This window comes from Lissotriton helveticus, chromosome 10, assembly GCF_964261635.1.
Source record: "Lissotriton helveticus chromosome 10, aLisHel1.1, whole genome shotgun sequence".
Taxonomy (NCBI): Eukaryota; Metazoa; Chordata; class Amphibia; order Caudata; family Salamandridae; genus Lissotriton; species Lissotriton helveticus.
Genome location: NC_136071.1, coordinates 344767554 through 344793199, shown reverse-complemented (window position 1 = coordinate 344793199; position 25646 = coordinate 344767554). Strand labels below are relative to the sequence as shown.

Sequence of the window (25646 nt, the reverse complement as noted above, 5' to 3'; positions counted from 1 at the left end):
GCTGGTCTATCAGGTTGACTTACAACCAGACATCAATAAGGGTTGTTTGGACTGATACAAAGTGTTCACTAGAATAGTGAACATTATATATCAGGCCAACTTCTCACAGTTAGCAGGGACCAAACATTCAACTTGCATTACTCTCCTCCAAAGTAAGGCACTCGCTGTGAAATATACAGGTAGGCAGTGCAATGTACTGAAAACTCAATGCGTCCACTTGCAAAAAGTAACAAAAGTATTCAGCACCTGTGCTTCCAACATCTCTTACTACCTGAACCGCATCCACAACTGTGTGAATCCTCAATATAGACTGCAAAATATATGTATATATTATTGATAGACTATCGAGCAACAAAACATCAAAGGTTAAGTGTATATATAGATTTTCTATACCCAACTGAACGTTAGTGTTCCTTGACAATATATGTTTAAACTGTTGAGGTACGTTTATTTACACCGAGGCGGGATATGAAGTTTTTAAATTTAAAAGTGCTCGCATTTACATTGCGAGAACCGGACCTGATGCCATTAAAGCGTTATCTCACTGCCTGCCTGTTTATCACCGCCGCGCGCCTCTCTGCAGACTCCCCCTGCATTCCAGAGAGGCGCGCGACGCGATCCGGTCAGCCCAGGAATGCTGTGGAGACAAGACCTGGCCGCGCGCACCACCTTATCCTATGGGGAAACGCTGCGCGCGGCCAGGTCTTGTCTCACTTTGGTGTTCTCAGACTGCTGAGACGCCGACAATAGTTCTCTGGCGAGAACGCGCTTTTCAGCGCGTTATAGCCGAGACCTAACAAGTATATCTTTGTAGTTTGTCTTTCCTCCCATAAGATAACATAACGTTTGAGGCTCATACCTCAAAAAATTATATTTGTGTATTTTACTGTTTTCTAGTAAAATCGATAACTCAGAAAGTACTTACCTGATTCCGATGATCTTGGTGTATAAACATATATAAAAATCTGTGTAATTTTTATAAATTGATCTCGGATTTCTTCTTTGAGTGTGTAACATTTATCGACTCTGTGTGTCCAACAATTGCTTAACACTTCCCTCTGATGAACCTAGGCTGCTCGACCACACTACCACAAATAGAGAGCACTTGGGATTATTAAAGTAAGCCCCTGTAAACCAATAAGGGTCGTCTGGGCATTTGGCATGGTGTCCCTTTACATTGGTACACTACATGAAAAAGCCAGTTCCTACAGAATCCAACACCTTACACCATCCCAGCAGACAGTGAAAATGATCAGCAGTACAAAGCACAGCACTACAAAAGGACCATAGAAGATTTGCAGCTAGTCTAGAGCAACAGGGGAAAAAACTCAGCCCCCAAAAGACATGAAGAGGCACGATCCTCTCCTCATTCTCATGTTATATAAACATTCTCACCTTTTCGTTGATGGTACTAGAGAAAGTGAGGTTTCCATCACATCTAATATTAATTTTTAGTTGGGTAAATGCCTGAACTTTGCAGAAACAACATTACCCTATGCAATTTAACAAATATTAAATGTAATTTTCAAACGTTACACATGTATGGATGAATAGGCATTTGCTCAATATCAACGCTTTTGTCTGACTGTCTTACCTCTAGCAAAAGCAACGTTTCCTGCTCCATCCACTCCCTCCCAGCACTGGCTGCTTTACTCTGCAAAGAAAACAAGTGACCAAATGATTTATAATTTCCTTGCTTAACGAAGACATTAGGACAAAATCATTGCTGAATATGGGTTGCTGCTTATAATTGGGATAAAAGTCCTATGGAGAAGTTACTTACCTGTAATCCTGGTTCTCTTCCAGGGGTATCCTCATCAAAGTCATAAGCACTGAATATTCCCCCCCATATGTGGGGACACAGGAAATAATAAAAATGATATATGAAAAACATACACATATCTATATATGTATACATATCGTTTTTCTCATATCAAAGCAGCCCCCATTAAGGAGGGTAAACAATGCAATATTAAAATAAATAACTTTGCAAACACATAATGAATATATAAACCACAGGAGGGCGAGTATCACTTGAACTCTTTTTAATGAGTAAAACTCATGAAAACTGCAAAAGAGCAGGCATTGTTAGTCTACAGGCTGCATTGTAAGCCAATAGCATAGAAAATGAAAGCAATTGTACAAAAAACTGGCACAGTGCCTTTAAGGCAGCCATGACCCATCATGCCTCAGGGGTGACAGCTAGGTCAGATGTTCTTTGCGGAGACCCGAAGGTCAGGGCACAAATATATAGCTTAACACAACATTGTCATTTGCCTGGGGAGGCGGATGGGTTGCTTATGACTGTGATGAGGATACCCCTGGAAGAGAACCAGGATTACAAGTAACTTATCCTTCTCTTTCAGGGGATCCTCATCAATAGTCATAAGCACTGACTAACAAGCCCATCCTCCACCTGCAGGCAAATGGGAAAGAATGACCCAAATCAACAATCAGAATAAATCAGCTGTGGAACTGACCTAAATCAGCTAGAGGACTGACCTACTTGGGTATCTGCTCTGATGTCAGAATCAAGACAATTATGCTTTGTAAATGTATCCATAGATCTCCAAGCAGCTGCTTTACAGATCTCGGAAATCGGTACATTGTTAAGGAATGCATCAGTTGCTACTTTTCCCCTAGTGGAATGCGCTTTTGGTCTAGACCAAAGTGGCTTCTGTGCTAGCTGATAAGCCAGTTTGATGCATGAAACTATCCACCTGGAGATGGAACGTTTAGAGGCTGGAAAACTTGTCATGATCGAACCGTAATTGATGACAGCAGGGCTCAGAAAATTCCCCATTGCACAACAATGGGAGGACATACTGCACTCCTTCCTGCAGAAATGTACGGAACAGGGAATTACGTGAAGGACTATGTGCTGCCACCCCCACTCCCCGATACGACACCTTCATGAAGACACGCGATGCATCATACACCTCCCCATAGCCGTCAGGCGCAACACACTGTCTGACTTGTACCCTCATGCCTCACACTGACGATCACTTGCCCCACTCCCGGAGACGCACGTCACATGCGACGCTGCGACGGGAGCTCGAGCTCCACACCGGAATGCCACGCCCGCCGACCGCTCATGGGCCCCCCCCCCCCCCCACTGATGACTCCGCTGCGCAGGCGACTTGCGCTTTCCTGGGCCCCGGCCCCCCCCGCCTGCCCACCCCGCGAGACACGACTGACCCGCTGATTCAGACCTCCACCCCCTCGACGCTATGGCAAACTCTACACATACCTGCCCCCACCTATCTCCTGTATAACCTGTGTCCCTGTTTTGTAGTTAGTTGTTGATTTGATTTCATCTTCCCTTAGACCATGTCCGTACACGTACAACTGCATGCTTTGCACCATTTTGCGCCACGGGACATCCTCGGGTGTGTCTGCCGCAGCTTGGACACCTCGCTTGGACACTGAGGTGCAGAACAACTCCTTCCACCGGAATAGATACACAAAGATGTTACGCGCCCCGAAAGCGCCTAGTCGCTGAACACCCTCAACATTCCCTCACATGACGCCAAGCCCGTCTGAATGTCGACCCACACAGAAACATTCACCAATGACGCACATTAGATGTGACGGACAAGGCTGCCACCGCTGTCACTGATGAGGGTAGATTCGGCACAGCCACTTTGATCCACTGACTCCATACAGGAAAACCCATAGACCACACACTTACTAGACACTAAATGTATACATGCTATGGTGTAATGTGAAGTACTGATATACGCTGCCGGACCCCAGGGTTGCCGGCCTTGAAGCTGTGTTCACTTACCTCATGTGCCACAAGGTTCAATATCTGCAGCTGGCCCGGCTGGGTTGTAAGCTATGATGCTGTGTACACTGTATGTGAGACAATAAAGGTCTTTTAAAAAAAAAAAAAAAAATGATCGAACCGTAATTGATGAACAGTCGATCAGCCTTCCTAATAGATTTAGACCTGTCCAAGTAAAATTTAAACACCATCTACAGGTCTAATGAATGAAGAGCCCTCTCAGTTGGAGTCGAGGGATTTGGAAAGAAGGTTGGTAGCGAGATCGTCTGATTCACTTGAAAATCCAACACCACCTTCGGGAGAAAGGCGGAGTGGGTTCTCATACCAACCCTATTGAGATGAAAAAAAGTCTAAGGTTCTTTTGAGCAGAGGGCTTGGATTTCCCTCACCCTGCGAGCTGAAGTAATCGCCACAAGGAATGCCACCTTCCATGTCGCCTTGTGGATCAGTTCAAAAGGAGGACCCATCAATTTAGAAAGAACCAGATTCAGTTCCTAGGGGGGTGAAGGAGGCCTAACGGGAGGATAGACCTTCTTCAGACCTTGTAAGAAATCCTTTACAACCTGCAGTTGGAAAAAGGAAGGCTGAGAAGGGGAAGGCCTATACGCCGTAATGGCAGTAAGGTGTACCTTAATGGAAGAGAATTTCAGGCCTGCCTTAGCTAGATCAAGCAGATAGGGCAAAAATAATTCTTCCTGCCCCTTGGTTGGGCTCCAATTATTCTGGATACACCAAACATAAAAACGCTTCAATTTACAAGCATAGGAGTGCCTTGTGGAAGGCCTCCTAGCCTCTTTCAGGATGGACATACAGTCCTGAGGAAGTCCTAAATTACCATACTGGAGGACCTCAGGAGCCATGCTGCCAAGTTCAGTGACGGAAGTTTGGGCTGATAGATGCTCCCGTTCATCTTGGACAGCAGGTCCCGTCTGCACGGCAGCCTCCTGTGTGGACGTTCTGACAGGTGAAAAAGGTCCAGATACCACCATTGTCTTGGCCAGTCCGGAGCAATTAGGATCATTCTAGCCTCTGAGTGGGAGAGCTTGGTCACGACCTTCGGGATGAGTGGAAGAGGAGGAAAGGCGTACAAAAATGCCCCTGACCAACTGATCAAAAAGGCATTCCATTTTGACCCTGGTCGGTAGTACCTTGAGGCGAAGCCTAAGCATTTTTTGTTTGCGACGTCTGCGAATAAGTCGATGGTTGGATTACCCCATTCTTGGAAGATGATTTTGACGACCTTGTCGTTTATGACCCAGTCCTGCTGGTCTTCGAAGTGCCGGCTGAGAGCATCTGCTTGTGAATTCTGCTCCCCTGGTAGATGAATTGCCGTTATTGAGAGATTCCTCACCAGGAGCCAATGCCAGATGGTGTGTGCTTCCAGAGACAGGGACATCGATCGAGTTCCTCCCTGCTTGTTCAGATAGTACATGGAAGTCGTGTTACAATCTGAACCAGGATGGGGTTGGTCTGAAGCAAGGGAAGGAAGGCTTTGAGAGCAAGATGAACCGTTCTTAGCTCGAACATGTTGATGTGGTACAACTGTTCTTTTGGTGACCAACATCCCTGAGTCTGAAGAGACCCCATGTGGGCTCCCCAAACTTGTAGGAAGGCGTCCGTCATCAATGACCGACAGGGAGGAGAATGATAGAATGGGAGGCGGGTGGGTCGTGTGTAAGCTCTACATGCCAAGAACAGATGCATACTTGTAAGTAGCATTTTCCGTTCAAGGCATATGAGCTGCAGATTACACACTGTGCATAGATTGTATAGCAGTACCCACTCTTAGCGGCGACAACCCCCATCGGTTGCAGTAGTTTGAAATAGTGTTCTAAGAACAGCCTGGCCCACAATAGCTTATTGTTTAGTTTGCACATCTACACAATAGTGTTTTGTGAATGTGTGCGGTGTAGACCATGTAGCTGCTTTGCAGATGTCATCTAAGGGAATGTTCCATAAAAATGCCATTGAAGCCCCCATTTTCCTTGTAGAGTGGGCTTTAGGAGGAACAGATAACGTACGTTTAGCTTTGTAATAGCAAATTTGCATGCATTTAACAATCCACCTAGCTAACCCAGATTTTGATATACGGTTGCCCTTGTGTGGTGGTGAGAAAGACAAAAAAAGTTGTTTGATCTTACGAAAGGGTTTTGTACTCTCAATGTAGTACAACAATGCTCTTTTGACATCTAGGGTATGAAGAGCTCTTTCTGCTACTGTTTGTGGCTGCGAGAAGAAAACTGGCAGTTCCACAGGTTGATTGAGGTGGAAGGGAGAAATGACTTTGGGAAGGAATTTTGGATTGGTATAGAGAACGACTTTATTGTGATGCATTTTCAAGAAAGGTTCTTGAATGGTTAGTGCTTGTAGTTCACTAACTCTCCGTAGTGAAATAATAACTACTAGGAACGCAACCTTCCATGTTAAAAATTGTAGTTCACTTTTATGTTAAGGTTCGAAGGAAGGTCCCATTAGCCGTGTGAGAACAATGTTTAAATTCCACACTGGTGAAGGTGGTACTCTGGGAGGAATTATTCTCTTGAGGCCTTCCATAAAGGCTTTAATAGCAGGCACTCTGAACAGAGATAGATACTGTCTGTTCTGTAGAAATGCTGCTATGGCAGCAAGATGCAGTCTAATAGACGTGTAGGCTAAGTTACACTTTTGAAGATGTAATAAGTGTGCTATGATGTGTTGAATGGACACGTCTAGAGAATTAATATTGTTGTTGTGACAATATATTACAAAGCGCTCTAGTGGTTCTTTTATGACGTTCATACAGTCAGGAGGAAGGTTAAGATATCCGAATTTTAGGATTTCAGGAGCCAGATCGCAAGATTGAGTTGAGCTGGGTCCGGGTGGCTGATCTCTCCACGGTTCTGGGTTAAAAAGCGTGGAGATAGGTGTAGCTTTTGGTGCGGCACTACAGACCGTTGTAGCAGCATGGTGTACCACGGCTGTCTGGCTAATGGTGGAGCAACTAGAATGAGGGTTAGAGAATGCTGCTGCAGTTTGCGTACTACTAGTGGCATGAGAGGTAGAGGTGGAAAAGCGTACACAAATTTTCCTGACCAGTTCATCCATATCGAATTGCCTTTGGACAGTGGGTGTGGATATCTGGCGGCAAAGCTTGGGCATTTGCATTTTCGTAGGTGGCAAAGAAGTCTATCTGAGGTTGTCCCCACATCTGAAAGAATGGTTGAAGTACTTGCGGATGACTTTCCCACTCGTGGATTTGTTGTGTCTGGCGACTTAACAGATCTGCTATGGTGTTTTGTACTCCTGGAACATGCTGGGTTAAGAGCAACATGTTTTGAGGTATAGCCCATCACCATATGTTCTGCGCTAGCTGAGAGAGTTGCAGGGAGTGTGTTCCGCCCTGTTTCTGTATGCAATACCTGGATGTCATGTTGTCCGTGCGGACTAACACAGCTTTTTTTTATACTTGCTTTTGGAAAGCTTTCAATGCTAGGAATATGGCTAGTAACTCTAGATGATTGATATGTAGTAACTTTTGTTGAGGTGTTCATCTGCCTTGCATGGTGTGTTGCAGTAGGTGGGCTCCCCAGCTGGAGAGCAATGTGTCCGCTGTCAAGACTATCTGAGGAACTGGCTCTAGGAACGGTCGTCCTTTGGAAAGGTTTTTAGTGTTCCACCACTACAGAGAGAGATGAGTACGACCGTCTACCAACACTAGGTCCGTTAATTGACCTTGAGCCTGGTTCCATTGGCGTGCTAAGCACTCTTGGAGAGGAGGCATTTTAAATCTTGCATGGGGCACTATGAAAATGCAAGAGGCCATCATCCCTATGAGCTGCATGAACACTTGTGTTGGAAGGGAGTGTTGTGGTTGAAACTTTGTGAGAAGAGCTTGCATGCTGGCTATCCTTATTGGAGTGGGATAAGCTAGCGCTGTTGAGGTGTTTATTGTGGCACCAAGCTATTGTTGTACTTTGGATGGTTGCAGATGGGTCTTGGTGTGGTTAATTGTGAACCCCAAGTTGTGAAGCAGTTGGATAGTGGCATGAGTGTGTTGTACACATTGGTTGTAGGAACTAGCTTTTATGAGCCAGTCGTCCAGGTATGGGAAGACGTGGATGTGCTGTCTTCGTAAATGTGCTGCCACTACTGCTAGGCACTTGGTGAATACTCTTGGTGCTGTTGTGACTCCGAATGGGAGTACTTTGAATTGGCAGTGCTGTCCGTCTATTACAAATCTGAGATACTTCCTGTGAGCTTTGTGAATGGGAATGTGGAAGTATGCGTCCTTGAGATCTAGAGTAGCAAGGAAGTCGTTTTGTAACAGGAGAGGAAGGACATGTTGAAGTGTGACAATGTGAAAATGGTCTGACTGTATGCATATGTTTAGAGGTCTGAGGTCTAGAAAAGGCCTTAGAGAGCAGTCCTTCTTTGGGATAATAAAGTATAGGGAGTAGACTCCTTTGTTTTGTTGATGCAGGGGAACAAGTTCTATTGCACCTTTTTCTAGTAAAGATATTACCTTTTGCTTTAGCAGTGATAGGTGCTCTTGTGACATTTTACGCTGTTTGGGCGTTATGTTTGGGGTGGTAGATGTTAGTTCTAGACAGTAACCTGATTGAATAATTTGTCGAACCCACCTGTCTGATGTGATGTTGGTCCAGGCATGAAGGAATTGTTGTAGTCTTCCCCCCACAGGAGTGGAATGGTGGGGGGACTCTGGAGGAAAGTCATTGGGTAGGGGTGGAGGCAGAGCAGGAGTTGTTGGTTTTGCCTCTGCCTTTGAAGTTGTTACCCCTGTAACCCCCTCTTTGGTACCCCTTAGTAAATGTGGATTGGCTACGGGTTTTATAGGAAGTGGGGGGGCTATCGGAGGAGTAGCCTCTTGTGTTGCCTCTATATGATGAGCGACGAAAAGAACGTCTGGGAGCTTGCAATTGCAAGGTTCCCATAGATTTAGCTGTGTCAGTGTCTTTATTCATTTTTTCTAAAGATACATCTACATTACGGCAAAGTAGGTGTTTCTCATCGAATGGCTGATTGAGGATAGAATTTTGTACTTCAGGTTTGAATCCTGAAATACGTAGCCAGGCATGTCTACGCAAAAGGACACTGGTGTTAATTGCCCTTGAGGCAGTATCTGCGGCATCTAGGGCACATCGAATGGAAGTATTGGTGATATTTTTACCTTCCTGTACGAGTTCATTGGCCCTATTTTTATATTTATCTGGTAAATGCTGCATTATGGATTCTAGTTCATCAGAATGTACACTGTCATATCTTGCCAATACCGCTTGAGTATTGGCAATGTGCCATATGTTAGCTGCCTGTGAAGCTATTCGTTTGCCGGAGGCGTCAAGGAGTTTAGATTCCTTGTCTGGTGGTGAGGCCACAACTGATGTTTGTGAATTGGCACGTTTACGTGCGTTAGATACTACCAAGGAATCTAGGGGTGCTGGCTCTCTAATGTAAGCTCGATCAGTAGGGGCAGCTTTGTACTTTTTCTCAATGCGGGGGTTGAGGCCTCGAGCTCTGACAGGATCTTTAAAGACCTCTGTGGCATGCTGAATGACCCCCTTAAGCATTGGCAGAATAGCAGAGGACCTTTGTGTATTATCAAATGTATCCAATAAGAAATCTTCCTCCACAGTGTCAGTGTGTAAATCGACCCCATGGTACTGGGCAGCTCTCTGGACTAGTAGGTTTAAACCTACAGAGTCTGTATCTACATCATCATCTGGATTAGGGGATGGTGTAGGAGAATGATGTGGTGGAGGATGAGGAAGAGTTTGGGGAGGTGGTGGAGAAGGGACAATTAATGGAGAGGTTGCAATGTCTCTCTTCTTTGGAGGAGGAGGAGGTGCAGGCGCCTCTAGTGGTATCTTCTTGGAGCTAAGAGTCAGTTGGCCAGTCTTAGGATACTTTACAAGAGTCTTGAGTAGGATCTGGTGTAAAAAGCTCTTCTGTGGAGGGTAGATCCTTCAGTGTCGAAGTTCTCGGCTCTGGAAATTTTTTGGGCACTGACTGGGTAGCTGGTTTAGGGTTTTTCTGCTTAGAACTGTGACCTTTTGAAATGTCCTTAACCGGAACGTGTTTTTTTCGGTTCCGGAGTTTTTTTTGGCTCCGAAGCATGGGAGTCGGGACCCTTAGGCAGTTTTTTATTAGGCTCCGAGTACGGTTTTGACGTCGATGAGCGCACCATTCGGCACCGAGTGCTTGGGTGTGGTCGGCGTGGATGAGGAAGATGGCTTCTTTTTTTGGTGTCGGTATGGGATCGACACCGGGAATAGGCTCACTCGAGCCAGAGCCGCCTGAAGGCTTAGCAGGCTTCTTTGCCGGGCCCGTAGGCGGGCGTGGGAAGCAGTCTCTCGGTGTGCACCCGGGCCCGAAGGTGAGGGTGTGACCGAAGCCTTTTTGGAGGGTGGCGAGGAAGGGTCGGGCCGACGTTCTTACTTACAACCCGTTGAGCTGGAGTGATGTCCTCGACGTCTGAGTCTTCGGCATCAGAGGAGCTGGCACTTTCTTCGGCCCGCTGCTGTTCTGGCACGTCGACGCCCTCTTGAAAGATGTCGTCTGGGATCGAAGCTGACGAGTGAGCCATGGTTCTTCGAGCTCGTCGGTCACGAATCGTCTTCTTGGAGCAGAAGGAGGCACAAGCGGAACAGTCTTTGGCCTCATGCTCCGGGGAGAGGCAAAGGTTGCACACCTCATGTAGATCGGTGTGGGGAAACTTCGACCCACATTGAGGACACTTCTTAAATGGCGTCCTTTCCATGAGCCAGAGAGTAAGGCCTAGGTAGGCCCGAAGGCTTTCGTCGACGACCGGAATCGAAGACTTCGAAGTCGTGAAGAGTCGCGTCGATGGGGACCGCGATCGAAACAATACCGTCGAACTGGGTGAGGAGTGCCCGCCAAAGGAACTTAGTTTCCAAACCGGAGCACAGGAAACACATCTGAGCCCGATGGCGGAAAAAACAATCTGAGGATGGAGCCGATGCCCATGCGTAATGTGGTCCAAAGGAGGAGTCACCTATCTTGTGACTTCCAAAGAACTTTTCAGGACAAAAACACAAACTGCAAACATCCGGGCCCAACACTAGGTGGCGATCTATGCACAGTGTGTAATCTGCAGCTCATATGCCTCGAACATACTTTTCCTATTGCAAAGTCTATTGTTGCCCCCAGATACTTGATTATCTGTGTGGGTTGCTGAGTCGATTTGTCGAAGCTGACTTTGAGACCTAGTTGCTGGCATAGCTTCAGACATTGATGTAAATGGTTCCCACACTCTGAGGGGATGGGCCCTTCAGAAGCCAGTCGTCGAGGTAGGTATACACGAAGATGCCTCTGCGACATAGAGAGGCTGCCACTACTGCCATGAACTTCGTAAACAACCGAGGAGCTCACTTCAATCCAAACGGTAGGGCTCTGAATTGGTAATGTGTTGATCCCACCTGAAAACGCAGGAACTTCCTGTGCAGTGGACTGACCGGAACATTGAAGTATGCATCTTGCAGGTCCAACGTACACATCCAATCTCCCCTTCGCAGATGTGGATATATTTGATGGCGACCCAACATGCAAAACTTTTCCTTTTTGATAGACCTGTTTAGGGCCCGACGATCGAGAATGGGCCTGTATTCAGCCTTCCCACCTATTTTTCTCACCAGGAAGTATCTGGAGTATACTCCTTGACCTCGTTGGGACATAGGAACCTCCTCAATGGCTGATTTTCACAGGAGGATGGCAACTTCCCGTCTGAGTATTTTCAACTGATGACATGTCTTTACTGGAGGAATCGCAGGAAGTCGGTGCAGGAAACAAAGTGAGTATCCATTCTGTAGTGTAGTCAACACCCACTGATATTTTGTGATCAAACGCCACTCTTTTAGATACTTTGCAACACTCCCCCCCACTGGAGTGGGTGACAGCGATAGGGGAAGCAGAGACTCATTGTTTGGCAGGTGTTCTTGCTGAGGCAGTAGACTGCAGAGGGGTTTATCTTCCTTTGGGGGTGCGACAACCCTGATATTGTGACTTGGATTGGGTCTGTTGATGTTGCTGCCTCTGCCAATGAGGGGCTTGAACCCTCTGGTGAAAGGGCCGCTAAACGTATGGCCTGTAACGGCACTTTAATTCTTAGCTTTTTTCAAGGCCAACCGCCTTCACAGTATCTAGCTCTGTTTTCATCCTCGACATCTCATCAGTGTGTTTTCCAAATAAAGATGTCCCTGAGAATGGCAAATTGAGGATGTAACATTGCGCTTCAGGTTTTAGGCCCTGCTTCGACATCGATCTCGGCGGAGTCTTTTGCCTCGACGCCGACCGCTTCCGTGAGGGGGCGGACGTAGACCTGAGCTTCGATGTCGATCACCTGTGAGAGTCCGCCGACGGAGCATCATGTCTCAACGCCGAATGCACCTCCAACATCGGCGGAGATCTGTTCCTCGACGTTGAACGTCGCCGGCTAGGGGTAGGGTTTTTAGTGAAGGCAGCTCAGACTAATGTGCCTGGTGTTTTTTTATGGCCGTGTGTGGGTACGGTGCTGCCAGGTCGGGGGAATCACCCAATAACCCCCGGGATTTGCATGAATCAAAAGATCCACACTGCAAAATAAGAACAGTCCTGGGCACAAATAGTGGGGATATCACAATGCTGTGGAAGTCTTGTACAAATTACAATTGCTGTGGTCGACACCGGTATGAAGTTGAAAGGTTATTTAATGAGGCAACAACCGTATTGAAACAATCAAGCAGCCGACACGTGTTTCGTCACTATGAATGGTCCTGTGACTTCAGGGCTGTATCGTGTGTGGTGGAGTATCGAGAGCAGACCCCCGTCTAACGGTGATAATTCCAACCCGGTCTGGGGTGTGAGGTGGAGTCTATGTAGTAGAGGACAAGATGAGCCGGTTTTCTAAGTCGTATTAGGCACGGTGTATGTGCCACGGCAAGTCGAGATGAGGGTTGGTGGTACAGGCCGCGGGTGTCTGCTGCAGGCCGTGAAAGCGATAAGTGCTGAAGCAGGAACGCCCAGAGTCGGGTGGACCATTAATTATAATGGGGTGGCCCAGTGACCCTCAAAACCTGGGTTCTAAGCTTTATACAAAAACAGTGGTTCTGTCGGAAAATAGGACAATTTCTTTGTTATGCTTGAATCTTTTCAATAATTTTTGTATATTGCACATTATTATTCATGGAAATACTGTATGGAACATATGTAAAAAGGAACACACACCACAGTTATAATTTTTGCAAGATTTGTCCTATTTTTAGATGTCTTGCATGAATTAATCACAGATAAAAGTAAGTTGTGACATAGAAATCACAGATAAGGTGAACTGCTAAGGTGAGTGGTAGTGACAGGTGATGATCTAATTGTGCAGTGACACTATAGCATATAAAGACATAAATTAACATCAGTCCATGATTTGCAATCAATGGTTTCAACAAACACAAATATTTTTTCTTTTCAGTTGAAACTTGGTATGGACAGATTGAAAGTACAACGTCGATGTTTCGACCCTAGTAATTGGTGCAGATTTTTTGGCAACCGTTTCGGGTCTTCATCAGGACAAGAAAAAAAGGACAACCTGTGAATGAGTAAGGGGCGGATTTAGTTGTTGGTGTGTGCAGTGTGTGATAAAAAACGTGAGACAATGCCAAAAATGGCTTGCTCACCTGATGATTTTGAAGGTATACAGGCTTCTCCAGTCGCCTGTGCATGCGGGGTGCCAGCCGACACCCTCGCAGGGATTTCTCAATTAGTGGTATCTGCAGGCAATACGAGTAATCAGTACCCATGGGTTAAAAGGATGACCAATTGAGCCGGTGAGTCAAAATCTGTACGCACCTTTGGCAATGTATGCTGATTTCTTCACCAGCCGGTGAAGAAATGGGGGGGGGGGAAACGATGAGTGCCGCATAAAGCAATCATCTGTAAAATCAATGGATACCTAAAGTAAGTCCCAAGAAAAACATGTATCAAAGTTCTAGTCTATTCAAATGGGCCAGTCGAACCGTAAATTATGGGGGCGACTCTATTAACAAAAACGATTAATAACATGTCTGCACATGTCCTCCACACTGCTAGCGTATGAGGTATGGGTAGAGGTAGTCGCTGTAGCTAAACACTAGGTTTCGCCCGGGATGGGAAATCTGTCTATATTAGAAGGGAACATTCAAAGGAACATATATCGAGTGGTAATATTTAATGCAAGCAGCGTTAGTGACCACTATGTGAAGTAAAAGAATAAGCGGTAGCCCACATTAAACCTCTGAGGTAAATCAAAGTAAAGGCCAATATATCCATACTGCAAGAGGACGCTTATTCAAAGGTCCATACTTAAAAGTCTCCGGGTGCTTCCGAATATGTGGGATATGAGCCGTGCTATTTTAAACACATTAAACCCTTATGTGAAATTAGCCGTGGGAAGTCAGCAGAGGCCCACCGTGCAGCTGTTAAGAAATTATGGGGCTGGGAGGATCCGCTTGTGGCACTCAGGGAGCAGTGGAGTGCTGACGGCTTAGTCATAGATGATGAAGATTGGAGGGAGGTGGTATCGTCCCCTAAAACAGTGGCCATTCAGATGAGGCTGCAATTGGTGCAATTGAAGATTCTGCATCGGTCTTACGTGACGGGGCCTCGATTGGTACGAATGGGGTTGGTGGAAGATGAAAGGTGCCGAAGAGGGTGTGGAGAAATTGGCACATTTATGCATATATTGTGGCACTGTTCAGAGGTGCAGACCTATTGGATGAAGATACACGAGAAGTTTCGGGAGGTGCTGGGGATGAGTGTGCAGGTGGAGGCCCGACGCTGTATTTTGAACGTCTGGGAGCCCTCTGATCTCGCAGTGCATGGAAAAAGATGGGTGACGCTAGCATGTATGATCGCGAAACGTAATATCGCGCAACTTTGGGGTTCCGCTCAGGCGCCCCAACCGAAGAAATGGATGAAAGATCTCGATTGGTTCATGTTTAGGGAGAGAGCAGTGTATGTGGCTAGGGGTCGCCCTGGAATATGGGGGAAAATTTGGGGCACCTGGAACAGTTATAGAGGTGATATTTGTACCCCTCCAGTTGCCCAAAATGACGCTGTGGTCTCGGAATCTCCATGACCCCACAAAACTCGTTGTATTCATTGTGATGGTTGGTGCTATATGAGTGCTTATTGTAACTTAATCTGTAGTCACCCGATGCTTATTATTTGTTTATCATTTTTATATGCCAATAAAAAGATTTATAAAAAAAAAAGAAATTATGGGGCAATGTGTGGTCAAGAGTTAAGGGCTTGGAGCGGAGCAGTGAGGAACTTACTAGAGAGTCGAGCAGCAAGCGTCTGTCTCCTTCTTGGTTTGGCGAACAATGGCAAGGAGGCCGTGCACCCCACCCTATTTTAAACAAATGAGCTATGTGGCCTACGCGTTCAGGCGCATGTATCTCCATGTTTGAATTGGCAAAATGTAAGTCCTGGTGATGGAGCAACGGTCTCTATTATTCTAGGTAAGAAAAGTCGTGTTAATGCAGAGCCAACCAGGCATGATCGGCTAACAAAATAGGCAGAAGGAAAAAGTCACTTGTTCACAGCTAATCACTAAAACGAATGAATAACCAAATCGGGTGGATGCGAGTGCTCCCAGGAGCTGAGTAAGTGTATGTCCAGTGTTGGCTTGAGGGGATGGTTCGGGCGACAGAAGGCGGCGGGTGGCGAGGAACCTAAGAGGGGAGTACCTGTGGTGATCCACGAGGCGAAACATACAGGAAGGCTGGTGCATCTGCCGTGTAGTAGGAAGGCGTGTGGGAGACACTGGAGCCGTCTGGAAGCCGGATTGACGTCCACTGAGGCTCCGATACTTGACTCGACGCAGTGACGGTCCTCGGTCTTGAAGTCGAACCGTGCACCTGCACTGGCGAAGAATTAGAAGCTGCATTCTTCTTCCCAATTGGTAGGTTTGACGCCGATCCTGGCGGCGAACAGAGGGGAATCTTTCTCCTGGACATCAATCTAGTTCTCTTTTTCTTTTGTCTCACTGGAGACCTACATCTTTCAGAGAGCCCATAAACTCTGATCCTCTCCCTGTCCTTGATGGTTCTTCTGGACAGCTTCTCACAATACTGACAGGTCTCTGGAGAGTGAGAGTCAGGGAGGCAGAGAATACACACAGAATGTGTGTCAGTCCTAGCCTTCTTTTTGCCACAGGAAGGGCATGGGTCAAAAAAAGAAGGCATTGTGACAGAAAATAAAGCCTTTTCGTTCATAAAAAAAAACAGTACTTCACTCTAAGGCTAAAAAGACGTTGAGTGAAGAGTAGAAAGGTAGATTTTGAAAACAATTTTTTGACAAAAAAGTCAAAAAGTCAGAGCTGTGAATTCCAGGGTCCTGAGAGAAGGAGCCAGAAAGAACAACTAACCTGTCACCACTGAGGCATGATGGGAAACTAGGGGTCATGGCTGCCTTAAAGGCACAGTGCCAGTTTACTGTACTTTCATTTTCTATGCTATTGGCTTACAATGCAGCCTGCAGGTTAATAATGCCTGCTCTTTTGCAGTTTTCATGAGTTTTACTCATTAAAAAGAGTTCAAGTGATACTTGCCCTCCTGTGGTTTATATATTCATTATGTGTTTGCAAAAGTATTTATTTTATTATTGCATTGTTTAGCCTCCTATATGGGGGCTGCATTGGTATGAGAAAAATGATATATGTATACATATATAGAGCTGTATATGGAAAATGCTACTTACCAGTTGCATCTGTTCTTGGCATGTAGAGCTGCAGAGTTACACACTGTGCATAGATCGCCACCTAGTGTTGGGCCCGTATGTTTGCAGTTTGTTTTTGTCCTGAAAAGTTCTTTGGACGTCATGAGATAGGTGACTCCTCCTTTGCATCACATTGCGCATGGGCATCGGCTCCAGGGGATGGTGGAAGGGAGAAATGACTTTGGGTAAGAATTTTGGATTAGTACGACCTTATTATGATGCATTTGCAAGAAAGGTTCTTGAATGGTTAGTGCTTGTAGTTCACTAACTCTCCGTAGAGGAGTAATAGTTACTAGGAACGCAACCTTCCATGTTAAAAATTGTAGTTCATATTTATGTAAAGGTTCGAAGGGAGGACCCATTAGCCGTGTGAGAACAATGTTCAAATTCCACACTGGTGAAGGTGGTACTCTAGGAGGAATTATTCTCCTAAGGCCTTCCATAAAGGTTTTAATAGCAGGCACTCTGAATAGAGATAAATGCTGTCTGTTTTGGAGATATGCTGCTATGGCTGCAAGATGTAGTCAAATAGACGTGTAGGCTACGTTACATCTTTGGAGGTGCAGCAAGTATCCTATGATGAGTTGTATAGACATGTCGAGGGGATTAATATTGTTGTGACAATATATTACAAAGCGTTTCCATTTAGCTGCATAGCATGCTCTAGTGGTTGGACATCTAGCTTCTTTTATAACATTCATGCAGTCTGGAGGAAGGTTAAGATATCCAAATTCTAGGATTTCAGGAGCCAGATCGCAAGGTTGAGCTGAGCTGGGTCCGGGTGCCTGATCTCTCCACGGTTCTTTGTTAAAAGGCGTGGAGACAGGTATAGTTTTTGGTGCGGCACTACAGACAGTTGTAGCAGTGTGGTGTACCACGGTCGTCTGGCCCACGTTGGAGCAACTAGGATGAGGGTCAGAGAATGCTGCTGTAACTTTGCGTACTACTAGTGGCATGAGTGGTAGAGGTAGAAAAGCGTACGCAAATTTGTTCGACCAGTTGATCCATATCGCATTGCCTTTGGACATTGGGTGTGGATATCTGGCGGCGAAGCTTGGGCATTTGGCGTTTTCGTGGGTGGCAAAGAGGTCTATCTGGGGTTATCACCACATCTGAAAGAATGGCTGAAGAACATGCGGAGGAAGTTCCCACTCGTGAATCTGTTGTGTTTGACGACTTAACAGGTCTGCTATGGTATTTTGTATTCCTGGGACATGCTGGGCTAAGAGGAATATGTTTCGAGGTATAGCCCACCGCCATATGTTTTGTGCTAGCTGAGAGAGTTGCAGGGAGTGTGTTCCGCCTTGTTTTTGTATTTAATACATGGCTGTCATGTTGTCCGTGCGGACTAACACAGCTTTGTTTGATACTTGCTGTTGGAAAGATTTCAGTGCTAGCAATATAGTTAGCAACTCCAGATGATTGATGTGGAGTAATTTTTGTTGCGGCGTCCACCTGCCTTGCATGGTGTTTTTCAGTAGGTGGGCCCCCCAGCCGGAGAACGATGCGTCCGCTGTCAAGATTATTTGAGGAACTGGCTCTAGGAACGGTCGCCCTTTGGAAAGGTTTTTGGTGCTCCACCACTGCAGAGAGCGATGAGTCCGACCGTCTACCAACACTAGGTCTGTTAATTGACCTTGAGCCTGATTCCATTGACGTGCTAAGCACTCCCGAAGTGGACGCATATGAAGTCTTGCATGGGGCACTATGAAAATGCAAGAGGCCATCATCCCTATGAGCTGCATGAACACTCGTGCTGGAAGGGAGTGTTGTGGCTTAAACTTTGTGAGAAGAGTTTGCATGCTGGCTATCCTTACTGGAGTGGGATAAGCTAGCGCTGTTGAGGTGTTTATTGTGGCACCGAGGTACTGTTGTACTTTGGATGGTTGCAGATGAAACTTGGTGTGGTTTATTGTGAACCTCAAGTTGTGGAGCAGTTGGATCGTGGCATGAGTGTGTTCTACACACTGGTTGTATGAGCTGACATTTATGAGCCAGTCGTCGAGGTACGGGAAGACGTAGATGGGCTGTCTTCGTAAATGTGCTGCCAATACTGCTAGGTACTTGGTGAATACTCTTGGTGCTGTAGTGACCCCGAATGGGAGTACTTTGAATGGATAGTGCTGCCCGTCTATTACAAATCTGAGATACTTCCTGTGAGCTTTGTGAATGGGAATGTGGAAGTATGCGTCCTTGAGATCTAGCAAGGAAGTCGTTTTGTAATAGGAGAGGATGGACTTGTTGGAGTGTGACCATGTGAAAATGGTCTGACTGTATGTATATGTTTAGTGGTCTGAGGTCCAGAATAGGCCTTAGAGAGCCGTCCTTCTTTGGAATAAGAATGTATAGGGAGTAAACCCCCTTTTTTTGTTGGTGCAGAGGCACTGGTTCTATTGCACTTTTTTCTAGCAAAGTTATTACTTCTTGCTTTAACAGTGATAGATGTTCTTGTGATATTGGGCACTGTTTGGGTGGTATGTTTGGGGGGGAGATGTTCGTTTTAAACAGTAACCGGACTGAAAAATTTGTCTCAACCACCTGTCTGATGTGATGTTGGTCCAGGCAGAAAGGAAATGTTGCAGTATTCCCCCCACAGGAGTGGAATGTTGGGGGGAAGGTAAGGAAAGTCATTGGGTAGGGGTGGAGGCAGAGCGGGGGTGGTTGTTTTTGCCTCGGCCTTTGTTGTGGTTACCCCTGTAACCCCTTCTTTGGTAGCCCTTAGTGAATGTGGATTGGCTAGGGGTCTTGTAGGAAGTGGAGGGGCTTTCGGAGGAGTAGCCTCTTGTGTTGCCTCTATATGATGAGCGACGAAAATAATGTGTTGTGTCTATTTTCATTTTTTCTAAAGACACATCGACATTAGGGCCAAATGAATGTGTCTCATCAAATGGCTGATTGAGGATGGAATTCTGTACCTCAGGTTTAAAACCTGAAATACGTAGCCAGGCATGTCTACGCCAATGGGTGCTGGTATTGATTGCCCTTGAGGCAGTATCTGCAGCATCTAGGGCACAACGAATAGAAGTATTAGTAATATTTTTACCTTCTTGTATGAGTTCATTGGCCCTATTTTTATATTTGTCTGGTAGATGCTGCTTTATGGACTCTAGTTCATCATAATGTGCCCTGTCATATCTTGCGAACATCGCTTGGGTATTGGCAATGCGCCAAATGTTAGCTGCCTGTGACGCTGTTCGTTTACCGGAGGCGTCAAGAAGCTTAGATTCATTGTCTGGTGGTGAGGCCACAACTGATGTTTGTGAATTGGCACGTTTACGTGCGTTAGAAACTACCAAGGAATCTAGGGGTGCTGGGTCTCTAATGTAAGCTGGATCAGTAGGGGCAGCTTTGTACTTTTTCTCAATGCGGGGGTTGAGGACTCGAGCTCTGACAGGTTCTTTAAAGACCTCTGTGGCATGCTTAATGACCCCTTAAGCAATGGCAGAATGGCAGAGGACCTTTGTGTATTATAAAATGTGTCCAATAAGAAATCTTCCTCCACAGTGTCAGTGTGTAAATCGACCCCATGGTACTGGGCAGCTCTCTGGACCAGTAGGTTAAAACCTATAGTGTCCTCTGGGGGGGGAAGGTCTGGAGGGATATACATCGTCTTTAGGGACGCAAGGCACATCAGGGGTGTTATAATCATCCCATAGATTAGGTGACTGAGGGGGACTATTGTTCCCTACAGGCTCAGAAGCACCCCCACCTGTGTCATCAGAGTCTGTGTCTACATCATCATCTGGATGAGGGGATGGTGTAGGAGAATGATGTCTTGGAGAAGGTGGAGGAGTGTGGGGAAGTGGAGAAGGGACCCTTAATGGAGAGGTTGCAATGTCTCTCTTCTTTGGAGGAGGAGGAGGAGGAGGAGGAGGAGGAGGAGGAGGAGGAAGAGGAGGAGGAGGTGGTGCAGGCGCCTCTAGTGGTCTTTTCTTAGAGCTAAGAGACAGTTGTCCAGTCTTCGGATCCTTTAAAAGAGTCTTTTGAGTAGGATCTGTAAGGAAAGGCTCTTCTGTGGATGGTAAATCTTTTGGTGTGGAAGGTCTCGGTACCGGAGGTTTTTTGGACAATGATTCGGTAGCTGGTCTAGAGTCTTTTGGCTTAGAACTGTGACCCTTGTCTTTAACTGGAATGTGTTTCTTCGGTTCCGTGGGTTTTTTCGGTTCCGAAGCGTGGGAGTCGGGACCTTTAGGTAGATTTTTACTTGGCTCCAAGTGTGGTTTGGACATCGATGAGCCGGTGCTAGTCTTCGGCCCGAGTGATTGGGTGTTGAAGCAGCGGTCGGCGTGGATGAGGAAGATGGCTTCTTTTTCGGTGTAAGATCGACACCGGGAAGGGGCTGACTCGAGCCCGAACCGCCTGAAGGCTTAATAGGCTTCTTTGCCGAAGCCGAGGGCGGGGCGTGGGAAGCAGTCTCTTGGTGTGCACCCAGGCCCGAAGGTGAGGGTGTGATCGAAGCCTTTTTGGAAGGTGTCGAGGAAGGGTCGGGGCCGACATTCTTACTTTCGACCCGTTGAGCTGGAGTGATGTCCTCGACATCCGAGTCTTCGGCATCGGAGGAGCTGGCACTTATTACAGCTTGCTCCTGTTCTGGCACATCGACGCCCTTTTGAAAGATGTCGTCCGGGATCGATGCTGACGAGCGAGCCATTGTTCTTCGAGCTCGTCGGTACCGAATCGTCTTCTTGGAGCAGAAGGAGGCACAAGCAGAACAGTCTTGGGCCTCGTGCTCCAGTGAGAGGCAAAGGTTGCACACCTCATGTAGATCGGTGTGGGGAAACTTCGATCTACATCGAGGACATCTCTTGAATGGCGTCCTTTCCATTAGCCAGAAAGGAAGGCCTGGGTAGGCCCGAAGGCCTTCGTCGACGACCGGAATCGAAGACTTCGAAGTTGTGAAGAGTCGCGTCGATGGGGGCCGCGATCGGAACAATACTGTCTAACTGGGTGAGGATTGCGCGCCGAAGGAAAATCGGTTCCAAACTGGAGTGCTGGAGACAGATCCGAGCCCCATGGCGAAAAAAAACAATCCGAGGATGGAGCCGATGTCCATGCGCAGTATGGTCCAGAGGAGGAGTCACCTAACCCGTGACTTCCAAAAAACGTTTCAGGACAGAAACAAACTCCAAACATCCAGGCCCAACAATAGGTGGCGATCTATGCACAGTGGGTAATCTGCAGCTCATATGCCTCGAACTTAGGTTTTTCATATATAATTTTTATTATTTCCGGGATCTCCACAAATGGGTGGGAATATTCAGTGCTTATGACGATTGATGAGGATCTACTGGAAGAGAAGCAGGGCTAATGAATGGTTTTTCGCCCTGTACTTTTCTTCTCCACTCCAACGTTTTCCAGACCACTGAACAAGACAATAACAAAGTACACTGGGAGTGCGCCATTTTTTCTTTATTATTCCAATTCAGATAAGCCTAGATCTGCTGACTGACTTGGTTTGGCAACAATAAATTGAAGTTATCATGCTCTAACTGAACGGTATCTCACTGCATATTGCAATATCACAAAAACATCAACAGAGACTCACACAAGAAATCAACCCCTCAGTCAACGTGAAAAGCCAGGTATTGTGATCTGGTTTTGCAAGAGACTAAGGCTCAGAACGGCAATTTCATCTATCCCTTCCCATTAATGTCTCTCACCTTTTCAGAGGCTATGGCTATAGGGCAGATTACACCCTTCTTGAGGGCCAAACAAATCCCTGTGTGACTAGCCCCATATTAAGCTACGGGCATGGATGAATTTCATATAAAGGGCAATACCAGCATCTTCTGGGTGGAATTCCATCCCTTAGACATGCATCCCCCAATTTAAAAAAATGCTTTGTTGGTGTATACATTTAAGAGATTATTTAATATTAGTCACAACATTGCTTGCATTTAACGTGTTGAATTGTGGGATTTGCAGTCCAACCTCTGTAGTTTGTCCCTCTCATTCCTTGGTGACAAATCTGTTTTCCCTCCAAATTTCTCCTTTGCTCTGTGCTAAGACCGGTGTGTTAAAACAGTGCCCCCCAGCCACCATGTTGTGTTCACAAGCCAGTGAGGCCAGCCTTCCCCCACCCCCCCCCCCACCCCATCCCCCCCCCTCAGCAACAGGGATATTCTACATCAGAGGGTGTTTCTGTGAGCTGTTTAAACTGTATTTACTGGGGCCTGTGCACTTCATTTTTTGGCCAGCAGGGGGAGTAAAGTTATATTCAAACAGTATTGTTAGATTTCGAGTTAGTGAAACCATTACCTGCAGAAGTCCAAAGTGTGGATTGAGCCTGTCTGTCTCCTAGGAGATTCTGAACAGGAGAAGCAGCTTCCAACTCCCTGGCCAGCAAACCTTGTCTGAGATCACTGGGACCGTATATGGTCTGCTAATGGTAGGCACATGTGTACAATGATTGGTGGTTGTATCTGGTGTTTCTTTTGGGTTAGAGTTAATGTCCTCTTTGGTTGGGTATTTGAGGGTTCTGATTGGTTCCTGGGTCTGTGATTCAATCATTGTAGGGTTGGGGCTAGGATTTCTATTGGAAGTAGGGACAAGGGCTTCCTATGTTATTGGTTGTTGGGAGTAGGGTGGGACTAGGGCTAGGGTTAGACCTTTAATTGGAAGTAGCTATTTAGGGCTTCTGGTGTGATTGGTTGTTGGACTAGTTGTGGGACTAAGAGTAGGGTTAGGCTTTCTATTGGAAATAGGGACTAGGGCTACCTGTACCATTGCTGCTTGGACTTGGGTTGGGACTACTGGTAGGGCTAAGGCCTTTATTGGACATAGAGATCAGGGTTTTTGAACTGATTTGGGTGCTTGGACAAGGGCTAGGATTGGCAGTAAGGTCCTGGTCTCCTATTGGTTCTAGATTTTAGGGATAGTGTTGTGATTGGATAGGGTTCCCATTGGCTGAAGGGGTCACCTGATTACTAGGGCTATAAAAAAAGCCAGGCTTAGGGCGTCACAGCCGTCGAGGCTAAGGGTGGAAAGGACGAGGGTAGTTCCCTGTTTGAGCCTGTTCGAGACTGGTCGGGACTAGGGCAGAAATGCTGCCCTTTTTCTCATTTAGCAATACCCCAAACTCCTTTTTACTCATCCAAAAGCCTCCTCCTATTGCTAAGACCTGGAAAAAAACAACAACAAAAAATCTTTCACTCTTTTATCCCTCCACTATTCTTTTCAATCGAAATTAACAGACTAACATGTGCACTTCTCAAATTCCATATTAAACTATACTAATATACTACCCAAACAACTGAATAACATATCCACTACTCAAATTACTTCATTTTTTTTTATTACTATACTAATTTTCAACAGTAATCCTTTATGGGTTCCGGAGTGGTGTGCTACTCATCAGAAAAGCGATTCAACACCCATTAGGGTTAACAAGTGCTATCTGAATGCAAATCTTTCTTTCCCTTTTATCCCTCAGCTATTCTTCTCACTCCAAGTAACTGACTAATATCCACCACTGAAATTACTTCATATGTCACCATATTAATTCACCACTAATCCTTTGTAGGCTTCCTGAATAGCGTGCGTCAACAAGCGCTACATAAATACAAACCTTTGTCCTCCTCTATCCTTCTGCTATCATTCCAAATCCAAATAACTGACTAACCTATCCACCACTTAAAATGTTCTTGCATGTTTCACTATACTAATTCAACACTAATCCTCTATGGGTCCCGGAGTAGCGTGCTACTCGCCGAAAAAGCATTTTGACGCCTCTTCAGGGGTAGTAAGCGCTATATAAATGCAATTACAATACAATACAATACAAATACATTAAGGGATGTTTAACATCCAGAGATAAGGAAAGGGATGCCCTAAAAGCCGAGCTCTGTGGGATGTCCACTGATGGTATACATTGTGTCCTGCCTCAGCTGAAGAGCAATATTAAAACGCTAGAAAGCATAGAGGTGTCTAGAGAGTCACTTTACATGCCTATTAAGAGCTGCTTATATTGTGCATTAGCTCAGCATGGCCTCAGCACTACATCATTAATTTCCAATCATGGATTAGCTTGTACGCATCCATGTCTAACGTTGTGTAGCAATGGGCAATACATGTATCTCATTTTGAAAGTACGCTTTTAGTTCATATATCCTTTTAAGCGTGTGATACTTACACAAAGGCATGGTGACTTTAACATGAATATTCAAGTTTATTCCCATGTGTGAGAAAGTGCCCTCTTTCCTGAATGGTATGCCACCAATTTTTGCTGAATTGCTGATATGCTATCTCTGAGTGTGCCCTGGGCTCCTGCCAATCAGGTACCCAGGGCCTGTGTTCCTTCCCTAAAACTGCATTGAACCCTAAACCCAACTGGCATCTCTGGACACAGGTAAGCCCCTGGTTAATGGTACCACAGGTACCCAGGTGAACAAAGTGAAGAGTTGACATGGCACACATCCCTGTGTGCCATGCCCACAAACCACTGCCCTGGCATCCATCAGCTACCCCTCTAGATGGGTGCCCTATGACAGTGGTGAGTGTAGAGATGCATGAGCCATGTACCCCTACAGTACCCAAGTACATTCCTGGGCACTGTAAGTGCAGTGCTGCCATCAAGAGTATATGGTGCTGGGAGTTTGTCATCACGAACTGACTTCGGAGCACAGGGTTCACAGTTCGATTGCCGGCTCAGGCGGCAGCTCAGCACCATGTGACTCTGGGCAATAGCTCTCTTAATTTCCACGACGGTCCCCAGCGCCTTGAGGCCCATAAGGGTGAGTAGTTTGCGCTTTACAAATACAGATTTACATTTATCTTTTTTCACAGCACCATAATGGCTGCACTGAAGACTGAGAAGTTTGGTATCAAACTTCTCAGCACATTAAACCGACACTGATGCCAGTGTGGGATTTAATGTAAAATGCACGACAGAGGGCATCTTAGAGATGCCCCCTGAAACTCGACCAACTCCCAGTGACCTGACTGAGTGGCTGCCGAGGCAGCCTCCCCCAGACATGTTTCTGGACACCTGGTTCGAGAGCTTGCCGCTCTCTGGGGCCTGAAACAATGCACATCCTGGGGCGAGGTGCTAAGCCTCCTCCCCCAGGATGGGCAGGGTTCACGAAGGAGAAGCTTCAAAAGGCACACCGCCTTTATGAGG

At 46.2% G+C, this 25646-nt stretch overlaps 1 protein-coding gene across 6 annotated transcripts in view; it reads right to left on the bottom strand.

Moving 5' to 3' along the window:
* SMARCC1 (SWI/SNF related BAF chromatin remodeling complex subunit C1) overlaps positions 1-25646 on the bottom strand; it is an 873495-nt gene that overhangs the window by 451451 nt on the left and 396398 nt on the right. For all 6 annotated transcript variants that reach the window (XM_078662530.1, XM_078662531.1, XM_078662534.1 and 3 more), the window contains exon 19: positions 1595-1654. In XM_078662530.1, coding sequence (XP_078518656.1) covers positions 1595-1654 — 60 coding nt within the window. The remainder of the gene's footprint in view (positions 1-1594; positions 1655-25646) is intronic.